General features: G+C 43.7%; 1 protein-coding gene across 1 annotated transcript in view; it reads right to left on the minus strand.

Annotated features, from left to right (window-relative positions):
- Positions 1 to 21,903, minus strand: part of LMNTD1 (lamin tail domain containing 1) — a 223,672-nt gene that overhangs the window by 43,502 nt on the left and 158,267 nt on the right. The window contains exons 4-6 of the mRNA XM_074572755.1: positions 13,987 to 14,087; positions 9,726 to 9,925; positions 5,501 to 5,708 (exon numbers count right to left, since the gene is read on the minus strand). Of these exons, the coding sequence (XP_074428856.1) occupies positions 5,501 to 5,708; positions 9,726 to 9,925; positions 13,987 to 14,087 (509 nt within the window). The remainder of the gene's footprint in view (positions 1 to 5,500; positions 5,709 to 9,725; positions 9,926 to 13,986; positions 14,088 to 21,903) is intronic.

Below are 21,903 nucleotides of genomic sequence, written 5' to 3' on the forward strand. Positions count from 1 at the left end.
ATCATTCAGCTTTGGATGCAGCATCTACTGCAATAAATTTCATTATTTAGCACTGGTGCAGTGTCATGTCTGTCTTCTGTGCGTGTAATGCTTTTGCCCTTGCCACATTTGTCTTGTTCTAGTAAGTTCAACTCATAGACCTCTGTGTGTATGGTCAAGGTTGACCCAACAGCCCAGACAGCCTATGTGCTTGCTTAACTTAGCCAAATCCTCCTCAACAGTGTGACAAATACTGCCCACCCACCACCAATAATTCAGCTGTGCGGGTGTAGCAGTGAGTCACACTTGCTCAAGACAGCTAGGCTGCCTCCAGGCTGCTGCTGGCATTGATAGATTTGGAAGGAGAGCCGCAGGGAACTGCCCCCTCCCTGGCCAGCGAAGACATGCATAGTGAATGTTACACTTGGCTGCCTCTCCTCTGTCTTCCTGCAAACTTCGGGAACTCCAGAGTGCCCCTCCTCCCGCTCAGTCCTGGTCTATTTGTGCTTCACATCAGCAAGGAAGACCTAGGACAGCTTTAGCTGGGACTTTGGCAGCACAGCCAGGCTGAGGGGGTCCTCACTTTCAGACTCTGCCCCTCTTCTGGCCGCTTGCTTTTATCTGGCTGCCAGAGTTCGGCACGTTTCTCCCTCCTCCCTGCTCACAGGACCAAACTCTAAGCTGGATCGCTGAAATAACATAGCGTAAAAAGTTTTGGGGGACATTATTTTAACCCGAGCTTTTTTTTTGTCAGTCTCTACAAGCTGCTGTGCTTCAAAACTTTGCAAACTGCTAATTCAGAGAGTGATCCTTTGGGATCCCTCGGTTTCTAAGTCATCATTTACACATGAAGATGTAAATGCTGTGACTCAAATCCACAGTTGCTTTCTACATATATTGCTACAGTCCAGAAGCTGCAGCAGTGCCCTAGGACTCCACTGGGCTCTAAAAATAGAATGACATCAGTGACAAAGAGAAATCCCTGACATTTTTACCCTCTGGAAGGGTGTAGAGCCAGTTAAATCAATGGGAGAAGACTTTTAAACCATACAGAAGGCAAAGATCTTCCTGATCGCCCATTTCTGTATCCGTGCAAGGAAAATGAAGGAAAAGTTTTGGGTGCCAAAATATACCTAGGAGGAGGACAGGAAAAAGCAGATGGGGAAAGAGACCTCCTAAAATGGTCTTAAAAGGTCATTTTTATGATATAACATTCTAAACAGCAGAATCCTGTTTGATAATGGAGTGAATAATGAAGGTCTAGGGTAGTGTGACCTTTCCTAACCAAGACCTCGGGTTGAAAATAGTAAAGCCAGGGAGACTTGGGAACATAAAACAGGGCTTACAGGAGTTTTTGATACAGACACAAAATGGCAGGGTTGGAAGGGACCTCTGGAGATCACCTAGTCCAACCCCTCTGCCAGAGCAGGGTCACCTAGAGCAGGTTGCACAGGAACGCATCCAGGTGGGTTTGGAATGTCTCCAGAGACAGAGACCCCACCACCTCTCTGGGCAGCCTGTTCCAGTGCTCTGCCACCCTCAAAGGAAAGAAGTTCCTCCTTATGTTTAGGTGGAACTTCCTATGTTCAAGTTTGTGCCCGTTACCCTTTGTCCTGTCGCTGGGCACCACTGAAAAGAGCCTGGCCCCATCCTCCCAACACCCACCCTTTAAGTTGATAAGCGTTGATAAGATCCCCCCTCAGCTGTCTTTTTTCCAGACTGAAAAGATCCAAGTCCCTCAGCCACAGGACTGGGTAAAGGAGCAAATGATAGGACATGGGAATTTGGTGTTGGAAACTGCTGAAGCATGCAACATAGAGATGCCAGTTTGTGTCCAGGCAGGCCACTGTCTCACAGCCATGCTGGCTGAAGGAAAAGGTCAGATTCAAAGCTGCAAGGGTTAAACAGTAAGGTTGGCTCAACCAGGCCTAAGGGTGAAGTGAAATGGGGAAGGGGTGTTAGTGATAAAGAGTAAAAGAATCCAAAGTTTTCTATAATGTACATAGCACTGCACTCTGCAGAGGGGAGAAAAAATGTCCCTGGCATGGTAGCGTGGAGTGCACCAGCCATGGACCTATGACCTGCCATTAGCAATGCCATTTGAACTGCTCCTCCACCAGCTGATAGAGGTATTAGCAACAAGGCGCTTAACTGTAAAGCATGCCAAGAATTCAGTCTTTCTAAGCCTTTCTAAGCTCCCATGTCTTTAAAAAAGTCACAGATCGATACTTTTATTACATTGGGAAAGACTTATCTCCAGACGTACAAACATATTTATTTGCATGCAAACAGATTTAACTATACTAGAGGGACAGGGCAGGAAAAGTCCTGAGAGAAGGCTCCAGCTCACTCTTTGTGAAAGGCTGTGAAATGTTACATACCTAGTAGCTGTGGGCAACTGTAGGCCTGAAATGCCAAGGTTCAGCTGAGATCGCGAGTGTTCTACAGATCAGGGCTTTAACTTAACTTATCCTTAGTATATAGCACATGCACTTAGTACAAAACAAATATTGATGATTTTCAATAGCCATGCACAGAACTTCAAGTTTCAGTTTCTGTTTTTCTTGTTTTCTGCAAAACAGATACCCCCAAAACACAGCAGATTTACCACTGCTCAGGTGCAAAAAGATCAGGGAAAGGTTTACGGCAACATTCACATTGAACAGACACTATGATCACGGAATCACGGAATCACGGAATCTTCAGAGTTGGAAGGGACCTCTAGAGATCATCTAGTCCAACTCCCCTGCTAGAGCAGGATTGCCTAAAGCACATCCCTCAGGGCTGCATCCAGGCGGGTCTTGAAAATCTCCAGAGAAGGGGACTCCACAACCTCCCTGGGCAGCCTGTTCCAGTGCTCTGTCACCCTCACCATAAAGTTTTTCCGTGTATTTGAATGGAACTTCCTATGTTCCAGCTTGTGCCCGTTGCCCCTTGTCCTGTCACTGGGAACCACTGAAAAGAGCCTGGCTCCGTCCTCCTTAAACCCACCCTTTAGATACTTGTAAACATTAATCAGGTCCCCCCTCAACCTTCTCTTCTCCAGGCTAAAGAGTCCCAGCTCTCTCAGCCTTTCCTCACAAGGGAGATGCTCCAGTCCCATAATCATCTTGGTTGCCCTTCGCTGGACTCGCTCCAGTAGTTCCCTGTCCCTCTTGAACTGGGGAGCCCAAAACTGGACACAAACTGGATCATCTCTAAGCATCAGTGTCAGGACACCTACGACAATACTATCACGCTGATAGCTGAAAAATCCTAATGCAGTGAATCCTGATGCTGCTGAAAATGCCAATGCCACCGAAAATCCTGATGGCTCAACTCCCATCCATTTCTCAGCATGACATTAGTTAACAACCTAATTAAATATATAACCTTCAAGGTGATTTAAGCATGTTCACATATTCTCAAAAGCAAATGGATGTAAATTAAAGTCGATTATAAACAATAAAACCAAAATGTCCTAGTTGGCCAAACCCAAATATTTCTACTAAGTTTGTGTATACTTGTGTTGTGGCTTCACAACAAATCAGATACAGCCATTCTACTCATCAGTTCTCTACGGAAGTATTACTAAATTATGTGTTCACACTGTGTATGCTCAAAGGATGCTGTATAATGCAATATAATGCAATACCAAATTAAAACATTGGGCACTGTGTACTACAATGTCATTTTATTTATTTAATGTGTATAACAAGAAAAGGTATAGTTTAAATTCAAATTGAGTGGAGTAAAAAAAACCAAACTGCTAGTGTGCTGGCACGGTGGAATACCATAGTACTAATGAATCAAATGAGAATTAAAAGAATTGCTTAATTTATGCATTTAACAAGTTTAACCACACACAAAGCAAACTGACATCGCCTTTTACTCTTTATCTTCAACAATTAACAGAGCTAATGACTTCTTTTGCTTTCTGTATGAGACAAGATGTGATTCAATCCTCACTGGGAAACAGTTCACACAATACAAGGAAATGCACAAAGGGGAAGGTGATCTCTTTTATCTCCTAATGTTTATCTAGAGTTATTCTCCTCAAGCCCAGTCAAACAGTATGCCCTATCTCATTATTTGGAAAGAGCTTTAGAGGTCTGAACACGACTGGAGCTTTCAGGCTGGTTTTCAAAGGTATCTTTTCATGGCTCTCCCTATAATGTCCCCAGAATTACACAGATCTCTTTATGGAAACATATCCAAGAAGTACGATGGGTTTACAAAGACTAAGTCCATGAGAAAAATGCATATAAAGTCAAAAGAATTGCAAAATGAATGAGAGCAGGGAGACCAGCAGGCATCAAAGAGCTGGGAGTCAGGAAAGCATTTGATAAAGTGCCTCTCACAATATTATTTCCCATTGGCTTAGACATAAATACTGTCACAGGAACTGTCTGAAGGACTGCAAACAAGGAATAATAATAGACAAGGGGGTTGCATCTCATGTGTTCCCTATAGGGACAACTGGTAGCTCTCATTTCACAGAGCATCTCCACTTGTGATGTGCAAGGGGGAATAAAACAGCTGGTTAATAAAATATGTAAATAACATTAAGTTGAGAGGAGAGGGGAGGGGAACACAAATGAGAGCCCAAGAAATATTACAAAGAGCCCTAGAGAGCTTAGAAATAAGGACAGGAAATAAGTGAGATGCAGCTCTTGGAAAATGGTACACTCATTTATCAGGGGGGAAATAGCATTCACTGGAGGGAAAAGTATGGAGAAAAATAACATTGAAAGAAGGCTAGGAAGAAGCCAATGATGCATTTGCAATTTGACAGAACAAAAAAGGCTCTCACAATTTTATGGCACTGTCCTTGCAGAGCACAGAGTGGAAGACTCCCTTTGTGCAGCTGTGGAGAGTGAAAGCTGGAAATATCGATCCTGATGTTCTCATGCACCAATGCCTGGTGTGACCAGACTTCACTGACTATACGAAAATTCATCCTAGGAGTACATGCAGGTAAATAGAGTGCTCCCACTTCTAATATAAGCAACACAGAGTTCATCCACTCCTCACGTCTTAGCCTGAGGCACCAAACATGCAACCTCATCCATGATGCTTTGTTCTAAGCACTAGTCTGCTAGAAACTCTGGATTTAAACTGGCATGGGACCTAAAAGAAATGTACTGGGTTCGTTTTAGGACATCTCATCGCCAGAAAAATATGATAACCAACCAGGAATTGAGGTACCGTGTTTCTGCTCCTTTTATCGGCTACCTTCACAAGGGAAGTATATTTTTTTATTTGTATTAACAAACATTGAAAGTGATATGGTGAATGAAGGGGGACTTATCCTTTCTGAGTGTGAAGTCCAATCTGGGGGCAGCTGTCCCTAAAGCAGTAAGTGTGATCCTTACATTTCAAAGCCTCTGATGTTCTCCAGTATCCTCATGGATAATGACTCAGTTTCTTATCAATGGTTTGTTTGCTTGTGTTCCGTAGCTCCTCTAAAGGAGATACTGCAGAAAACACCATCTCTTCCCTACAAAAATAACCTGAAAGAAAGCCCCAGCTGTGTCTGTACCTGGATGCAGACTTTTGGTAGTCCTCATAAGCAGAATGTGTCCTTCCATGATTCTCCATGCATACAAGGCTCTGGGCAATCTTCCTTGAGTTAGTAAACAAAGGGCTGAAATGGTTCTGGTGTTGTCCTGACACCATCATTGAAAGGCTAAGGTTTCTTGATGGAGCAGAGTTCCAGTTTGGTATCTCAATACTATCTTTGGGCTGAGCTGATGAGCAAGCAAAAGACAAAGACACTGAGTTATGCAATATTAACAGAAAGACAAATTAGGAGGAACAAATCTATTTTTTTTTTTGGTAACAAAAATGGAACATTTAATTTCTTCTTTGCCTCTAATTGCAAAGCAATGCTTAGCAAATACTCCTCTCAAAGTGTTAAATCCATGGCTATAAAATAGAGCACAGCTGGTAAACTGAGTATTTTCTTACTGACATGTAGATTTATTACCTCATTGGAATTACATTGGGTAACAAAAAACCAATAAATTATGCCATCGGTAGTATAATTGTCATCCTGCAATTTCAGTGCAGTTAGACAGCATAGCATCAGCTGTGAGCAGATAATGAATATATCAAGCCTCCCTTCCAATTACAAAATGAAAGTGATAACATCTCCTAATCCCCTTTTTGTTCCCCTTTTCAAATGTAAGTGGTCAAGAGAGACTATGTGGGTCTCCCCTTCCTGGCAAAGGCAGGGAGAATGGGAGAGAGGGAACATGCCCAGCGAATCCATCTTTCACCAGGAAAACTTCTCTCATTTCTCACATCAAAGTCTCCTCAACAAACTAAATCCTTTTCGGTGCCTACTTCTCAGACTACGTTTGAGATTTCCTTCAATATTTTATGTTGAGTATTGTACGACACTCACTCCACCAATAATCTGCCTCTAACCAGATCTGGTGGGGTAGCCTAAATTTTGGCTCTGAAATGACTGGAGCACAAATCAGCTTTGCTTGGATGAGCGTCCGGGTCAGACAGCATCACCGCAATGCAGATTAGCTTCACCAGCTCCTTGGGAGCGTTGTCTACAGTGTTACTTTTTTCTGTATGACTTTTGTTTAATTACAAAAAAACCCCAGGGTGTTAAAAATTCTGTAGTCCCTTCTCCCTCTGCATTTCATCATGGCATGGCGATGGCACAGCATCAGACACGCTTCTAGAGTCATTTGCAATCCCCTCCCTTGGGATACCCAAGGAAGCACCACTGCAGTCCTGGGACAGTGGTACTGCCGGGGTTAAACTAGCAGTTAGCGGCAGGCAACCCTAATAGCACTGGGGTAATAAGGAGGTGAAATGCTACAGTGCAAGCGGTCTAAAGAGAAATCTACAGCTGGTGTACAGCTTAACAGAGTGTGACTCTGGTTGAGGATGAACCGAACTACGAAACATTAAAGAACGGCCTTTGGGCTTTTGGTAGCAGAGAAACAGCACAAGGGGCAGCAAGCTCCCTAAGCCAGGAACTAGAAATGCTGGGCTTTGTTTTTCTGGGCTGGAGCCTTTGCTAGATCAAACACTCAGAGTGGCAGCTGAACTGGCAGCCGCAGGGTGAACAGACTGTGTTAAAGCTGCTTTTCACTGATGTGTCAACAAGCCAGTCTGTTCCTGAGATCAGACCGATGGTTGCTTTTGCTGTTGCTAGGATCTAGCATCTTTAAAAGGGGCTTTTGGGGAACCTCTAGGAGGGGCCCTGACACTGTTGAAATTCAGTGGGCTCAAATGACTGATTCCCTTATGCTTCTTTGGAAACTACTGTCTAAACTGTGGTAGCGTTCCACAAACAGTCAGTAGAGAAAAATGCTGTAGGGCAAGCCTCCAGGAGAGCACCTCGTGGGCAAAGTCACCTCTCCTGTGGCACCCTGAACTCAAGGGAACCCCATCTCCATCAGTCATTAAACTGCCTTAAGTAGCTCACCCTAGGGCACCAGCTCTGCCATGTAGGCTCTCTCTTCATATTTTTTTGTGCCGTTTTGCTGTGTCATGCCACAGCAAAGGACATCTATACCCCAAAATTCATAGCGGAGTGCTTAGAAAGCTCTCCTAAGAGAGAGGAGGCTCCGAGTTCAAACTTACCATATCCAAATCAGGGCAATGATTTTAATCACAGTTTTCCACTTTGGGGTCTGGATTAACTTCCAGGGAATGGTGTGGAGGGTAGAAGGGGTCTGTCAATAAGTGCCACTGTCTAACATGCTTCATTGTTCACGAATACACATATGAGAACAGGAGGGAAGGACTTCAGGCTAGTGTCTACCTCACACTCCAAAGGCTAGTACAGCAGAGGGCCACTTCTTTCCCTGTATCTTCCCCATATTGCATGTATAAACATGCCCAAATATGTTTGAAATGGAACATTAACTAAAGACACAACCGACAGACAGTTGTGAGCACCCTCCCACACAGAGGGAGGTCATATTGGCCCCTATTCCATAGAAGACCAGGCCATTAAAACATTTTCACACCTTCTTTTTCCCTTCAGACAGCTGTTTATGGCAGGAGAAGTAGACAGATTGGGGTCTTCCATAGTTTTCTAATACCTGGGGTGAAATCCATTTTAGTTCATCAATACATTGGAGATAATCAACATCCCACCTTTGGAAAAGAAACACCACCTTCTCCCAACCCTGGGGCAGACAAGTGCCGCTGGAATAAGCTGCAGCTGCTCCCTCCCAAGCTCTTCATTACAGCATTTCACCAAAGCCAAGTGTTTTGATTTGGTTCAATAGGCAGGAATGAAACATTTCAACTGAAGAATGTCCCAGCATTTTGTTTAGGTCAAATGAAACATCTCGACCTTTCCAAACATGCTGTTCCCTAAGCAGCTGAATTAACGAAGCCTGGTTTCTAATGTCTTTTTCCCTTCATTCTGCTTCCCCATCCCCCTGCCCTGGCATCATGTGGGTTCTCCGATGGCTAGTAAATGGGAAGGAGGGAAGGACACACCAGCCTTTTACTTCAATACTTCAACAGTATCTCTAATGCCTGGCCGTCAATTTTCAGAAAACCTGTAGGACCTCAACCCTGAGGACACTATCCCCATGCCAGCCTGGGAGTGAGAAAATGCTCTGTGTTAACACTCCAAAGTTAATAAGGTTAGAAAAATGGGTGCATATGCACACAGAGCAGCAGCTAGGTACCACAAGAATAAAAAATTGCTTTCCCCCAAATGTCAGCATTTCCATTTTTATCATTGCGCAGGTCTAAACCAAACGCCAGAATATCAGAATTGCCCACTGACTAGAAACTCAAGTCATAATTGTTTTTCAAGAGCTGCGTTGCTTTCACTTTTTCACAGGATGTTGAGCAAACCGCCTAATATGATTGGCACTGTTGCTCTGGTCTGTGTTAAAGTAACTAAAGAGCATTTTAAAATCTTTGGGGACAAATATGCTCTGCCTCACTGCACAGTCATGTAACAGAGATTTGTCCTCTTTCTCTCATAAGCCTCTCTCATACATGCCAGCACCAGTTTCTTCTTGGACTTGCCATGTCTTTCTATGGGAGCCAAAAAGATCCCGTGGCCAGGTGCAAAGCCTGGGCCTTTGCCCCATCAGCAGCACCCTGCTCTGAGACTGCTGGTGTCACTGCCCTCTGTCTCTCAACACAACACTGGAGAAAATGACATGGGGAAGGAAGCAGAGGGTACAGAACCTCTGATGGCATCGGGGCTGCTCTCAGCCCTGGCTGTGATTTGGAAACAATCACAACCCCTGCAATAGGGAAGAGCTGGATGCTCACTGTTCAGCAGCTTATTCTGGGCCAGTCATGGCCCCCAGAACATCTACACGCATCTTTAGACAAACCTCCTCCAGGCATCTACGCATTGCTTGGAGCACAGTTGCAGCTTTTTCTACGTGGGAAAGCTAAGCCTACTATAACATAAGGCATGAAAATAAAAGGTTCTTTTTACATATAGAGTCCTTATTGTGGCTATCGCCATTATGAAACACAATGGAATAACACCACTTAGTCCAGGGAACACAAGCGTATTCTCTGCCACCTGAGGCCTCACCTGCCACTCTCATGTTTGGAGACATGATGAGTCCCAGCCAGAAAGCGGGATGTGAAATGGGATGTGTGCTGCTCCATTCCATTAGTTGAAATATAACCAAAGCCTCCTCTCAAGCTATAGGGTTATATTTTCATACTGTGTGCATATATAAATATGCAAATAAAGGGCTGTAGTTTTTGGTCCTAAATACAAAGCAGTCAAATCTCCAGAGGCTTACCTATGGCTTTCAAAGTTTGAGTTAGGCCAGAAGATCGTGCCAGACTGGGCATCTCTGTGGTCCGCGTGACAGAGGCAGGATAAGATAAACCCACAAAAGACATGTCTGAAGAATACGTTGACCCATCTGCTGTGGAGCTTGAAGTGTTGGAGTCTGTGACCAATAGCTCAGAAAACAGCCGGGAGGATGTTGTCTCTGTGCTGTATGAAAAAAATGACCCTTTAGTAATTCGTCAAGAAAACTATCTTTAAAACCAGACACAAACATACACTGGTCTCTCTGTCTACTAAATAAATAACCGAGAACAGGATCTTATATGGAGACGAGTCATATCAACATTAACCCAGAGAATGATATCCCAATCTCTGCCTCATTTAAAAGTGGACACAGTACTAGCTGAGCAATACTGCATCGCAACGCAGCCAACAAACCTATCTGCAGCTCTGAGCAATGTACTTGTACCGTCTGATGCGTCTGCATGCTGGGTTGACTGTTTGTCACATGCTGTCATCTGAGCAGCTCCATATCTGTGATGAGACCTTTGCATTCTTGTAGGCTATCTAAGCTGCCAGGCTGTGGTGGCTTTCGTCTGAAATCTGTAACTCTAATTCTCTTCTGCATGCCACCATGGGCAGGAGCAGACAAGAGTTGAGCATGCAGTGCCTGCTCCCTGGTCCAGATGAACCTAAGCCCGTTCCCATCTGGAAACCACCTTGCCAAGTCAGCACAGCACCACATCCTAACTAATATACTCGCTTATCATAACACAGCTATGCAGGTTTTAGACCAGAGTTGGCTTATATCCATCCTGCTGGAAGCACAGACAGAGGGATTTGGATTTGTCTGCACTTTTTTTTTAACCTAGACATGCTTCTAGGTGCCAACTATGTGGACTGCTCCCTTAGAAGGATGACCAAACAGTGGTTTGAGAGGCTCCTGATAATTTTCCAGTGCAGGTAGCCCACAGGGACATGGGGTTTGCAAACATCTTCCACCTCAATCTTACAAGAATTCCTGAGTTCCCCATGTTAAGTCCTTCAGAAGAAAGTCTTTGTCCTTCTCTTGAAGTTAAATAATTACATGGTTCATTTTATGTCATTCGGGGGACCTTGCGGAATTCCTTACTGTAGCACTTAGAGTTGCTGTTGCAGAGTCAGGACAGCAAGAGAGGTTCAGGGAAAGGAGGAGATGAAGCATGGTGTTGTCCCTCAGCCAGCTTTGCCTCATGGGACAGGATGTGGGGTCTCTTCCAACAGCCTAAAAAGGGTGTGAGCTGTGTGTCTTGTGAGGACAGTATGCTGCCCAAGCAAGAGCACTGTTCTCTGAAGTACAATTTCTCTGTTCCACTCAAGGCATCAGTCCCTTGCATCACCTCTCTGATGGGCTATGCCACTGCAACTCCATGAGCCCTATGTGGCCGTTGAAAACATAATGGCATTTAACTCTCAGAGGCAATTAAGTTAACTTATACACTTTTTTAAGGAACATATGTGATTCAAGACAATGTGCCTGCAAACGCAGAGGCACCCCTTGCACACATACAACAACCGGCACTCTCAGGAGTTCCCTGGATCTGCACTACGAAACAGGATAGCAGAAAAAGCGCCACAGTTCATGTGATACTGACATGTATAGGACTTCTTTTTTAATTAGAAAACTCAAAGCTTAGCAGCATCTGTTGAAAACCTCAAAGGAAGAAAAATTATTTATGTATTCATCCTTGTAAATATTCCCAAGAACACTATTTTTGGTCACAGCAACACAGCTGAGGCTGACCATTTACAAGCTGGTGGCTTTTAGGCCACATTGGCAGGAAAAGAGTTTCCTTCCCAAGCAGCTGGCTTTCATCTGGGTGGATACACTTGGTCAGGCCATTTATTTTATGAACTCCACCTGCATGTATGTACCTACGCGTCTCTGTCTGTGTCGGTGGGCAGGGCTGAGTGTTTGCTGTACACTGAAGAATTTCAAAATGAACTTAATTACTTCCTGCTTCCAGCTACGGTGATACAAGTCCAGCACAATTTCTATAACTTCAGTGAAATTACTTATGGGTTTGTACAGGTGTCAGTGAGAGCACAGCTGACCCCAGGGCAAGGCTCTTCTAAGCGCCAGCTCATAGAAAACATCCAAAGAGACGGGCAACCTGATTCTAATACCTAACAAAACCCCTCCTTGTGCAATGGGTGCCATTCACAAGTATTGTGCGTTAAGCTATATTACAGATTTTAAAATATGGATATATTGTTGGAGTCTTCATACTGGATAGAATGAGAGGATATTAAAATGTCCACCCCACCCCACCATTGCTTAGAGTACAAAGCTCAATGCCTGCAATACACGTTGTGATTAAAGAGAGCAGTGGACCCAAGTCTCCCTCCTTTAGAGGAGTCAGCTGATGACAGCAGTAGTACCGGGGACGACACAAAACAATCAAACCCACTGAAATTTGTTTCCCACGTAAATCTCTGCAGTTTCCAGTCAGAAAGGCAAAAGATGAACCTTTGTTGATTAAAAAGGCTGGGGAGCTCTTTAGTTTATCAACTAGCAAACGGCTCCAGCAGACAGAAAAGCATAAGCTACATGGCTTGCTTTATGTAATACATAAATCATATTTATAATATGTTACGTTAATTATATAATGTTATGCTACACTATGATGTATTATCTATTTTATTTTATGGTTTAATGTGTGCACGCATACAGATACCTATACAGACATATGTATGTGAACAAATGAATGGTCATCAAGATTCAGCAGGCCATGCACTGCTGCATGAAATCAACAAGTTATGTCAGTGTAAAACACACCATTTGTGACAGGGAGATCAGATCACTGAAGCAGGGTTATATTGGAGAATCTGCTCCTTGCTCCTCTAGACTTGCTAATCAAAAGAGATCAGAAGGGCCTGTACTTAACTGATGTATCCACGGCCCTTATTTTTTCCTTCAAGTTATCCATTCCTTCAACAGGACCTTTAATTTTGTGGGGTTTGGCACCACAGCTGGTTAGTGAACCCCCTTTCCACCACTCTAGTTTGCAGAACTCAAGCACATGCAGTTTCGAATTACAGGGAGTAGCAAGAGGACAACTGCACCAGTGAAACTCAAGCTTACTCCAGGAACCTGCAACACAGTTCAGCCACAGACTGCTAGGTGGAATCTGAGCAAACGGTTCTTGTTAAATGGACAGAGAAAGCAGAATGAAAATTGGCATGGTCATTTCAGTAATTTATCTCACAACTGTTCTTCCTCTGCCTTTTCCAGGCATGGCCCTTCCAGCAGGGGATTGTGGCTGTCTTGCTTTGCTTTAAGAGAAGGAGGCAATTGTCTTTGACGTTGCATGTGCAGGGAACAAAATAATGTGATATGGGCCTGGGTTAGGAGGCTGGATATGAGCTTCAGCAGTACCAGGTAATGGTTACCACTATTAGAGTCCACCTGGAGAAGTAAAGGGCCACTTGAGTTCAGTCAGGAGTAGCTCAGAGACAGATGGGATGAGGTTGGGTTGGCAAGTCTACATAGGCGAGTCTCCATGCCTCCCAAACAAAGGATTTCTGGTCATTCAGCATGCAAGGGACTGGAAGTTGGCTTGGAAGAATACAAGGAAGAAGCTAGGAGGGCCGGCTGGGGCCTTTCTGGGCTTTACAGAACTACTTCCCCCAAAGGGAATGCATATTAACAAAAGTCCCACAAAGCGGAGCCTGTTTAACTGAGCGGGGAAGGGAAACAGAGCATGGCAAAGAGTAAGAGTGAGCGAGTACACATAGTACTGGAATTAGAACTGTTGGGCTTAGTCACGTTGGAAGCCTGAGAAAACCGGGGATCCGATGCACGCTCTACCACGTAGGCTTATAGGTACTTCTGAAATAAACATGGGCACAAAGCCGACAGCATGTGAACACCGTGCTCTGCTCTGGGAGGTTAGACAGGGTAATAACGGTGCTTTTCAGAAAGGAAGAACTGGTGGGAACTTGGGAGGCAAAACTGTGTCTTTAGTTGTGTCAGTAGCTTTTTGAACAGCACGACAAAGAAATGCTATGTCATATTCTTTCAGTGATGCCTTTACAAACCTTATATCCTTGTTCCTGAGGTAAAGGACTAATCAGTTGTGAGGGATGGTAGCACAGATCTTTCTTTGTCTACTCTAAAACTCAAAAAATCTGGGATGTGACTATTCAAATGTAGTTTTAAGAGATGTACAGCAAAACAGGAAATAGGGTAAACAGTGAATGATTTTTTTTTCAGTTAACTCTCCCACCTGTTTCCTCCTCCAGGCTCCTTGATTTCACTTTCCAGGGAGACATAATTCTCCTGAACCTCCTGCAGTGCTTCCTCCTTGGCGAGAAGATCTTGCACCTCCTAAGAAAGCAATCACATGAAATCAGAGGGAAAATGGTTTTGAAGCTTGTGATTGTCACACCAGCTAGCCTAACATGGACTTCAGATCTGAAAAAACAAAAACTTCATATTTTCATATTTTGATCATTGTGCCAAAGGAACTTCAAATGCTTTATAAGTTTGCCTACCTATAATATTGATTTTATGAGCCAAACAGGATGGTGTCCCAGTGAACTGCAGTCTTTCAAAAGTGGTCCTGCAATCATTAAATCTTAAAATTCAGACATTTTCCATTAGTTTCTCAGGTAAGTGTGTGTGTCTGTTTGACATTTAACTAATGGCAAGATCATTTATAATCAACAGTCACTGTAGTTAAACACAGTGCAAGGAAGATGAATAGAGACAATGTTTTGGATCTAACTTGATTGTACTGGGTTGGAAGTTCTCTTGCATGTACATACACATAGAAAAGAAGTTCCTAAAATAACCATAAAGTGGCGTGCACTTTAAAGGCAAAACAGAAAAACAGCAACCCCAAATCCTACCAACACAGACTGCCCTCTTGACTCTCAGACAGGAAAAGCGGGCATCTCTGCACACACACAACCGTTCCATCGCTCTGCCAGAAGATGCTCCCCACAGGACAGTGTGAGTCAGGGACAGCCATCTCAAATGCACACCCAAACATGCACCGTGTGTTGCGCTGAACGACTGGACAAAACGTGCGACAGAAATGTACAGACATCTCACAACAAGTTATGCACTGACCACTTCTGAAGAAGGTTAATACCGCTGCTCTTGGTGAGTAACAAAGTAAATCCAGGCACATGCAATTGAATTGGGAAAAGGAGTTCCTTGGGCTCCTGGGAAAGTACTGCTCTGCATTACTAAGCAGGGAGAGCAGCACGAGGCAGTCTCTGCGCAGCACATAGAATCATAGAATCATTTCGGTTGGAAAAGACCCTTAAGAGCATCGAGTCCAACCATAAGCACGCAACCCTCCTGACACACTGCAAGCTGGGAAGCCATCTACCTCTCCTCAGGCAGGGCCAATAAATCTCAGGGTCAACTGGGACAGTGGGCAATGGGTGTCAATCTGAAAATACACCATGGAGCTTTGCCATGGACAGGACTCTGGAAGCCACAACAACCATTATCCCAGAGTATCATTTGACATGCAGGAACAATTTGCTTAGTAACTGTTTTGACATTCTTTAGTCTCTGTACAGACGACAATATTCTCATAATCTGCAAGCAAATTGAGCTACTTCTTAGCTCAAGTAGGACTGGTCAGTGCCCTGTTGCTGAGCACCACACTTCCAGTGTCATCATTTTTCTTTTACCGGGAGAAAAACTTCCAGAATTTTATCACAGTGGCATCCCAAATGATTTTTGCAATCAGTAACATAAAATATGGTTGCAAGGATTAAGAGACTCCATATTAATTATGTACACACAGTACATGGCAGTTGAAACATTTCTGGAAAACAAATCTTAAATCAGACTTGTTTGTATAGCCCCTTGAGATCTTGTCCTTCTCCAGAATAAATGAGTAGGTCTACTGACATCTATGTGGTTTCGTCGCTGCCAAATCAGTGCACGTGAGAAGTGAACTGGTGACTGCTACACTACACTAAATCTGGGAGCACAAGCTTTGCAATATAAATATTTTGAAAACAGAACAACCATCTCAATGCTAAATTAATATAACTTTCGTCAGGGATGAGGCACTAATAAGGGTAATTTTGCAACATAAAATCCAATAGTGCCACAATACGCTTACAAACAGAACTAGTCTGGGTTAAAAGACATATTCCAAATGCTAAACAAATACTTCTTCAGATATAAACAGGTTCAAGAAATCAATGTAGGGAGTCACGATTTCCACTTCAAGGAACGATGATCTAGCTAGCTAATGTAAAGCAAGCGTTGCCTTTGCTCTGGTTGGCATAATGCCATTTATGACCTCATGTAAAAAAAAAAAACCTAGACTATTGTTCATATGTCTCTGAGTCACAGAGATAAACCAAACGAAGTTAACTAGGGTAGCCTTTAGAAGAGCCAACCCTGAGCATGTCTCCTGCTTTTCCTTCCCCAGAGGTTTTCCTGGTGCTCCTTCTGCAAAATAATGACAGCATGTCTGCAAAGGCCCGGCCAAAACACTGCTGCTGCTGCTGGGCTAACCTCCTTTCCCCGCAGGAGGAGCGGTTCAGGGCCAGAGCTGGCTCACCACTCACGTTCAGACAGGCAAGCCCTGTTGACAGCTGTCTCTGCTGCGGGGACCTGGAGGAGTTTCCAGACAGCCCGCTCCACTGCCTGCCAGACTTCTCCTTGCACGTGCTTACTCATTTGCTTGACCAGTGAGAGACATTTCCGTTTGAGTTTAAAAGTGCCGTACGGAGGAAGTGAAGGAATTTGTTTAGAAGAGTGGGCTCTACTCCATCTGTGTGGCTGCTGCACATTTTGTGGGAGCGATGGCAGAGCTGAAAACACAGATGCCCACCAGCTTCTGCCACCAAGCCTTGAGTGGTCAGAGAAAACTCCCAGTTTCAAGGAAACTGCTGTCCCTGTTACCTGCCTGCAGCTGAATGCTAGAACAGAGAGATGATACCAGATTGGTACTGCTCGGTGACTTCCAGTTCAGCCCACACCTCCACCACTGCCTAGCCAAAGGGTGGGCAAAGCCGCAGGCTCCCCGACCAACACCACTCGCACACAGCAGTCAGAAAGCTGATGAAGACACCAAGCCAACTGCTCCTACACAGAGGGGAAAGCGACCTTTGGCTGTTGCATCATGCCAGTGCCACCACCCTGAAAGGACTGTTCTCGGGCTCCAGGGCAGGTGTGCTGCTGATGGCAGGGGTGGGGAGTGAGGAAATCCTTAAGCCCAGCTATCTTTCCCTTCCTCCTCCAGACCTGGACTGGGGACTCCACAGCAATATTCGTGGGTCAGAATAGTTTCCCCATTAATAAAAGGCACCCTCGAAATCAAACTCAAAGGTTTTAATTTCTTCATTCTACACTGCAAACTAACAAAGGGGACAATAATAATTAACCCTGCCTCCTAAATGTTAATTACAAAGGCATATGCTTGATATTAAAAAGTTCATTTCTAGTGAACTTTAATTAACCTCAGAGCCTAGTCTTTTTTTTACTTTAAGACGTATTACTAGACAATAGAAAAATTTCTGATATTTAGATCTGAAACACAAACGTAATCTAAGGACAGATGAGTTGCACGGTAAAGGAGTCATCTGTTTGATACAAAAATATTTTCCTTGAATACACAGTTATCTCACTTTTATTTAGTATTTTGAGTTATTATTATTATTTACTAATTTTGCTAATACTTTATTATATATAGGACAGCTCTTGGGAATGTCATACATGATAAGACTATCATATATATATTTAAATCCTATGTATATGTCTTCACCTAGGGGGCAGCTTAGGTTAATCGAATGCTGATTGAGTGTTCAGTTTGGCTGAACACTCCAGACAGGTCTACATTCATCACTTCCAGGGTGAAAATTCATCTTGCTCTCACTAGTTGCTTCCTAATCAGCTGACTGCTCAATTCACTTGATCGCTCCCACTGACCATCCTATGGCTGGCTGCTTCCTTTGCCTCCCAATCACACTAATTGACCTCTTGATCAAAAATATTCCAGGTTTCAGTGCTCTGATCACAGCTAATTGTACCCTAACGGATAATTTTGGCTGAGCACTTAATGTATATTTCCAACATAGGCAGTGAGAAAAGGGTCTTAGGAGGCATTGTAATTAGAGTATTAGTGGAAGTAATCTGTATGAAGGCACCGTATGCGGTCACATGATCACACACTAGCTAGCTAGACAGGCACAGCAATTAACTTATGGGTCTGTCCAAGAGTTTGGGCGGGGTGTGCAATTCAGTCCATGTAAATAATCACAGTAGCTCAAACAGCACCTTATCAACCCAGTTGTGTGCTGTCTGCTGCCAGCCTTGTATCCGTCCATGGGAAACTGTCGACATCTTGAGTCATCTCTTGCAGTTCCCCAAATTAGGTTCTGTTAGAACTCCACCACGTTCCCCATGGCTGGTGGAGAGAAGTTAACTCCAGCACCTCAGCTGACCACTGCTGCGTGACATTCACACAGGGACACGTGCTCTTCAGAAGTGCCATCCAAACTGAGAGTTATTAGGAGCCACAGAGATCTGGATTAGGCTATAATTTAAAAGTAGTGTGTCAAGTAGTCGCTCAGCTGCCATTAAATATTAAAATAATACTCTGTGTACAATTTGCACAACCAGCAGGGAGCAATTTGAATGGTGCTCGGAAACTTATCTTTGTCAAGAAAAGTATGTGTTGTCAGAAGACAGGAATTAATTTGGAAAAGTGCATTGTAGTCAACACTTTGTTTCTATTATGTGCTGCTAGAGTAAATTAAGCAGCATACAAATTTTACCCGAGATTATGTTAGAGGCTTGCTTGCTACCAATAAATTAGTTTAAGACTAGCCATCTCTGAAAAATCAAGGAAATTCAGCATGTAAAACCAGCAAGCAGTTTGCTTGCTGAAAAATTATATTTAGAGATTTATGTAGGTTTTGTTATAGATCTATTTTTGAAGGCATACAGTTTTGCATACACGATCTTATTCTAGATGACTCTCCAGAACTCTGAAGCACATCAGACAGTAAGTTTAGGAAGCACGGAAACTCAAAATCTGAGAAGCGTTATTTCTGCAGAGCTTTCCCAAGAGATTGCTTTGTACTATTCTGCACCTAGTGTAAGCCCAGAGGCTCCACCTGCACACAGAAAGATGGAGCTACCTGAACCCCTCCCTGCAATGCAATGCCTTCCCTGGGCCAGGCAGTCACGCAGCCAGCCCTGCGCAAGAAGAGCCAACACCTCTCTGCAAATTCAGGGGACACGCAGTAGGGGGCTGAAAAGGGTCTGTGCTGCTGTGCGTGCTCCTGCAGACGCAAAGGTTTGGGCCCTCGGATTTGCTAGATAAGACTGGTACAAACTTCAACTTGTCTGTGGGGTCCCTTCAGCAGCTATAAACAGGGCTCTGTGCCCCCTGACAAATGGGACTTCAAATCCTCAGCAAGGATCCTTTGTTTCTATAGCTCTTTCATGAAATGCAATGGTAATTCTGCAGGGGCTTGTTGATTTTTACATTAGGGCAGAGGCAGAGCTTGATGGGGCTGCCAGTTTGAAGGGAGATGCAATACTGTACCAGCGTGTATCATTCTGCGTGTGCCCTTTTGGGAGACATTTGCAAGGAAAAGCAGCATCTGATATCTTCATTCTGATTCAGCTATTAAACTTTACAGCAATGAGATTTCAGTGACATTCGCTAATATCCCACAATCAACACTTAGATACAAAACTGAGATTTGCTTCGGGCTGATTTTTAACAAAGAATACTATTTTGGTTCAGAATATTTCTTGTTTTCTTAGTTTTCGTAGAATCATTAAATTAATATCAGTAATAATAATAACGATAATATATTGAAAATATGTCTTCACTACACAGTTTGAAGGGACAGCAGAGGGCATATGTGGTCTTAGTACCAAGGAACACCTATTTGATAGAGCAAATTTTCAGAAGTATAAACTTTAGCATCTTCTGTGACATGAAGCATTGGGAGAGAAGAGCTATTCTTGTCTGCTTAGTTATAACTTCGCAACAACGGTGGAGCTGGTACCATTAGAAACTGAACGGACAAACCAGCTTTATAAAACCGTATGTCAACAGGACATCAAAAGCAATATATTAATTTGAAGCCTCATCATTATGAGACAATTTAAAACCCAGCTAACATCCCTCAGTGACACCTCGTCTCATCCAACACAAGGTCCTGTGCTCAGGCAGGGGCTTCACCCCAGGACGCAGGGTACCCAGCTGAAGGAGGTGCATGAGAGCCCCGATACCCACTGGTGATCAGCCCCGTTGAAGGCTGATGAAGCCTTGGGCTTCTGGAGCAGAATTTAGGTCAAGAAACACATGTGTTTAAAGCTTGTCCCTGTTGCTGATATCTTCAGAGAGGGGCTGTACCATCCTGACCTTTCAGATGTGCCTTGTCCCATTTCCAGACTTCATTTAGACCTGTGAAATGCTTTAGACTCAGGTGCTTTGCTAATCTGAGGATTTAAGCACACAGGAAAGGGACCAGCCAAGCTTGTGTGGGGAAAAGCATTTGGGGCTGAAATAATATCTCAACAACTTTTTTTTTTTCCCCCCTTTCTTTCTAATTCTGATCCATTTTCTCATCGGCAAAATGCAGTAGGAGTATCTTCAGGATCCAGAGCACAAGTGGACGTAGCAGCAGCTTTGAGAGTGTGTTTATCATGCAGCCTCTGTATTTATCCAGCTCTCTGGGTGGATGTGCAGGTCCTGTTGAGTGCAGTGTTGCTATGGCTACTCCCGTAGCACTACCTGAGCCCGCTCTATGCAAAAAACAGCCCAGGAGATGTCTGTGCGAAGCAGTCAGTGCAATTAATGCAAGGCAGACCCGCTCTGAATCATTACCGAACAGCAACTGCAAACACTCTTTGGGAAGATTGTGATTTGGGACCTGCAGTCCTCTAAGATCCTCTTGGGAGAAAAAAGCTGCAATATTTGGTCCACTTTTCTTCCAGTACCAATTTCAGACGGTACAAAGAGTCAGCTCTGAGTTGAATGCAGCATGTCATGCCGGGGGAGACAATAATAATTTACCAGGAGGATCACTGACAACGCTGCTCAGGTGCACACCTGGTTGCATGTGCATTTTCTACTACCCACACTCTTTTTTTAACTTCTGTGTTTTAGAGTTGGCTTACTATCACCATGCACTGCCTGACCCGTTTTGCTTTCAGTTGTCCACGGGCATTCAAGAATGAAAACAATAGTTTTAGATTTGAAAATTGAAGCTTAAAGTCAGACCGAAGACATTATTTTCAGGTTGTGAAAACGCTATTTTCAGTACTCAGCTTGGCAGGATACCTGTGGTCACGTGCGCATATCTGAGCAGAAGCAAGAGTGAAACTCCAAGATATTTTGGGTTTCCGTTTTTAAGTATTCCAGAGCACAAAGGTAATACTTCAAACTCAGAGGGGGAAGAGGGGCTTTTCATCACAACAGCAAAATGTACTATTTAAGTCCTAACTTTAAAACCTCTTCTGTGGACCATTTCTGCCTCCCTCAAGCAGACTCCCTCACTTCAGCACCAATTCCCACAAGCAAGGAGTAAAAATTGGCTGGGCGTCTTGAGTGATGCTTGCATCATGATCCAAACCATCTTTTATGTACCGTTTTGTCACAGGGGCAGAAGTTTATGTTGCTCCATAGTTTTGAGTGTATTATGGCCTTGGAGAGGCAAGAATGACCTCAGGACCCGAGGCTTGCAGGCTGACTAAGAGCTGGGCCTGAAAACATGACAGCCGATATCGTTCAAGTTTCCTGTTGCAACATCAGCACAAATTGCTCTGTGGTTAAGCACACACTTCAGGAAGGACAGAAAAGTTACTTTTCAGAACAAAAAACCAAATTTTAAAAATATTTTTAAAAGATGATATGCAGATAAAGCCATTACATAAAACAGTCATTGAAATATATATACACACAAATAAATAAATGGGAAAGCTATAGATTGTGCCATGACTCTCTGTTCCTGTTACTCAAGCCAGTCAAGAAATGACTAAAGTGCAGAGAAAAAAAAATGTTTTGTTGGTTTTTCTTTGAAAACGACTAAGCGAAAAAAATACCAAGTGAAAAGAAGTCCTGACCAAAGCTGTTGACTGGAAATCCCAACCTAGCATTCACAAACAAACATTTACAAAGCCAACTTTCTCCCGAGATCAGTGG

Source organism: Larus michahellis, chromosome 1 (assembly GCF_964199755.1).
Source record: "Larus michahellis chromosome 1, bLarMic1.1, whole genome shotgun sequence".
Classification (NCBI taxonomy): Eukaryota; Metazoa; Chordata; class Aves; order Charadriiformes; family Laridae; genus Larus; species Larus michahellis.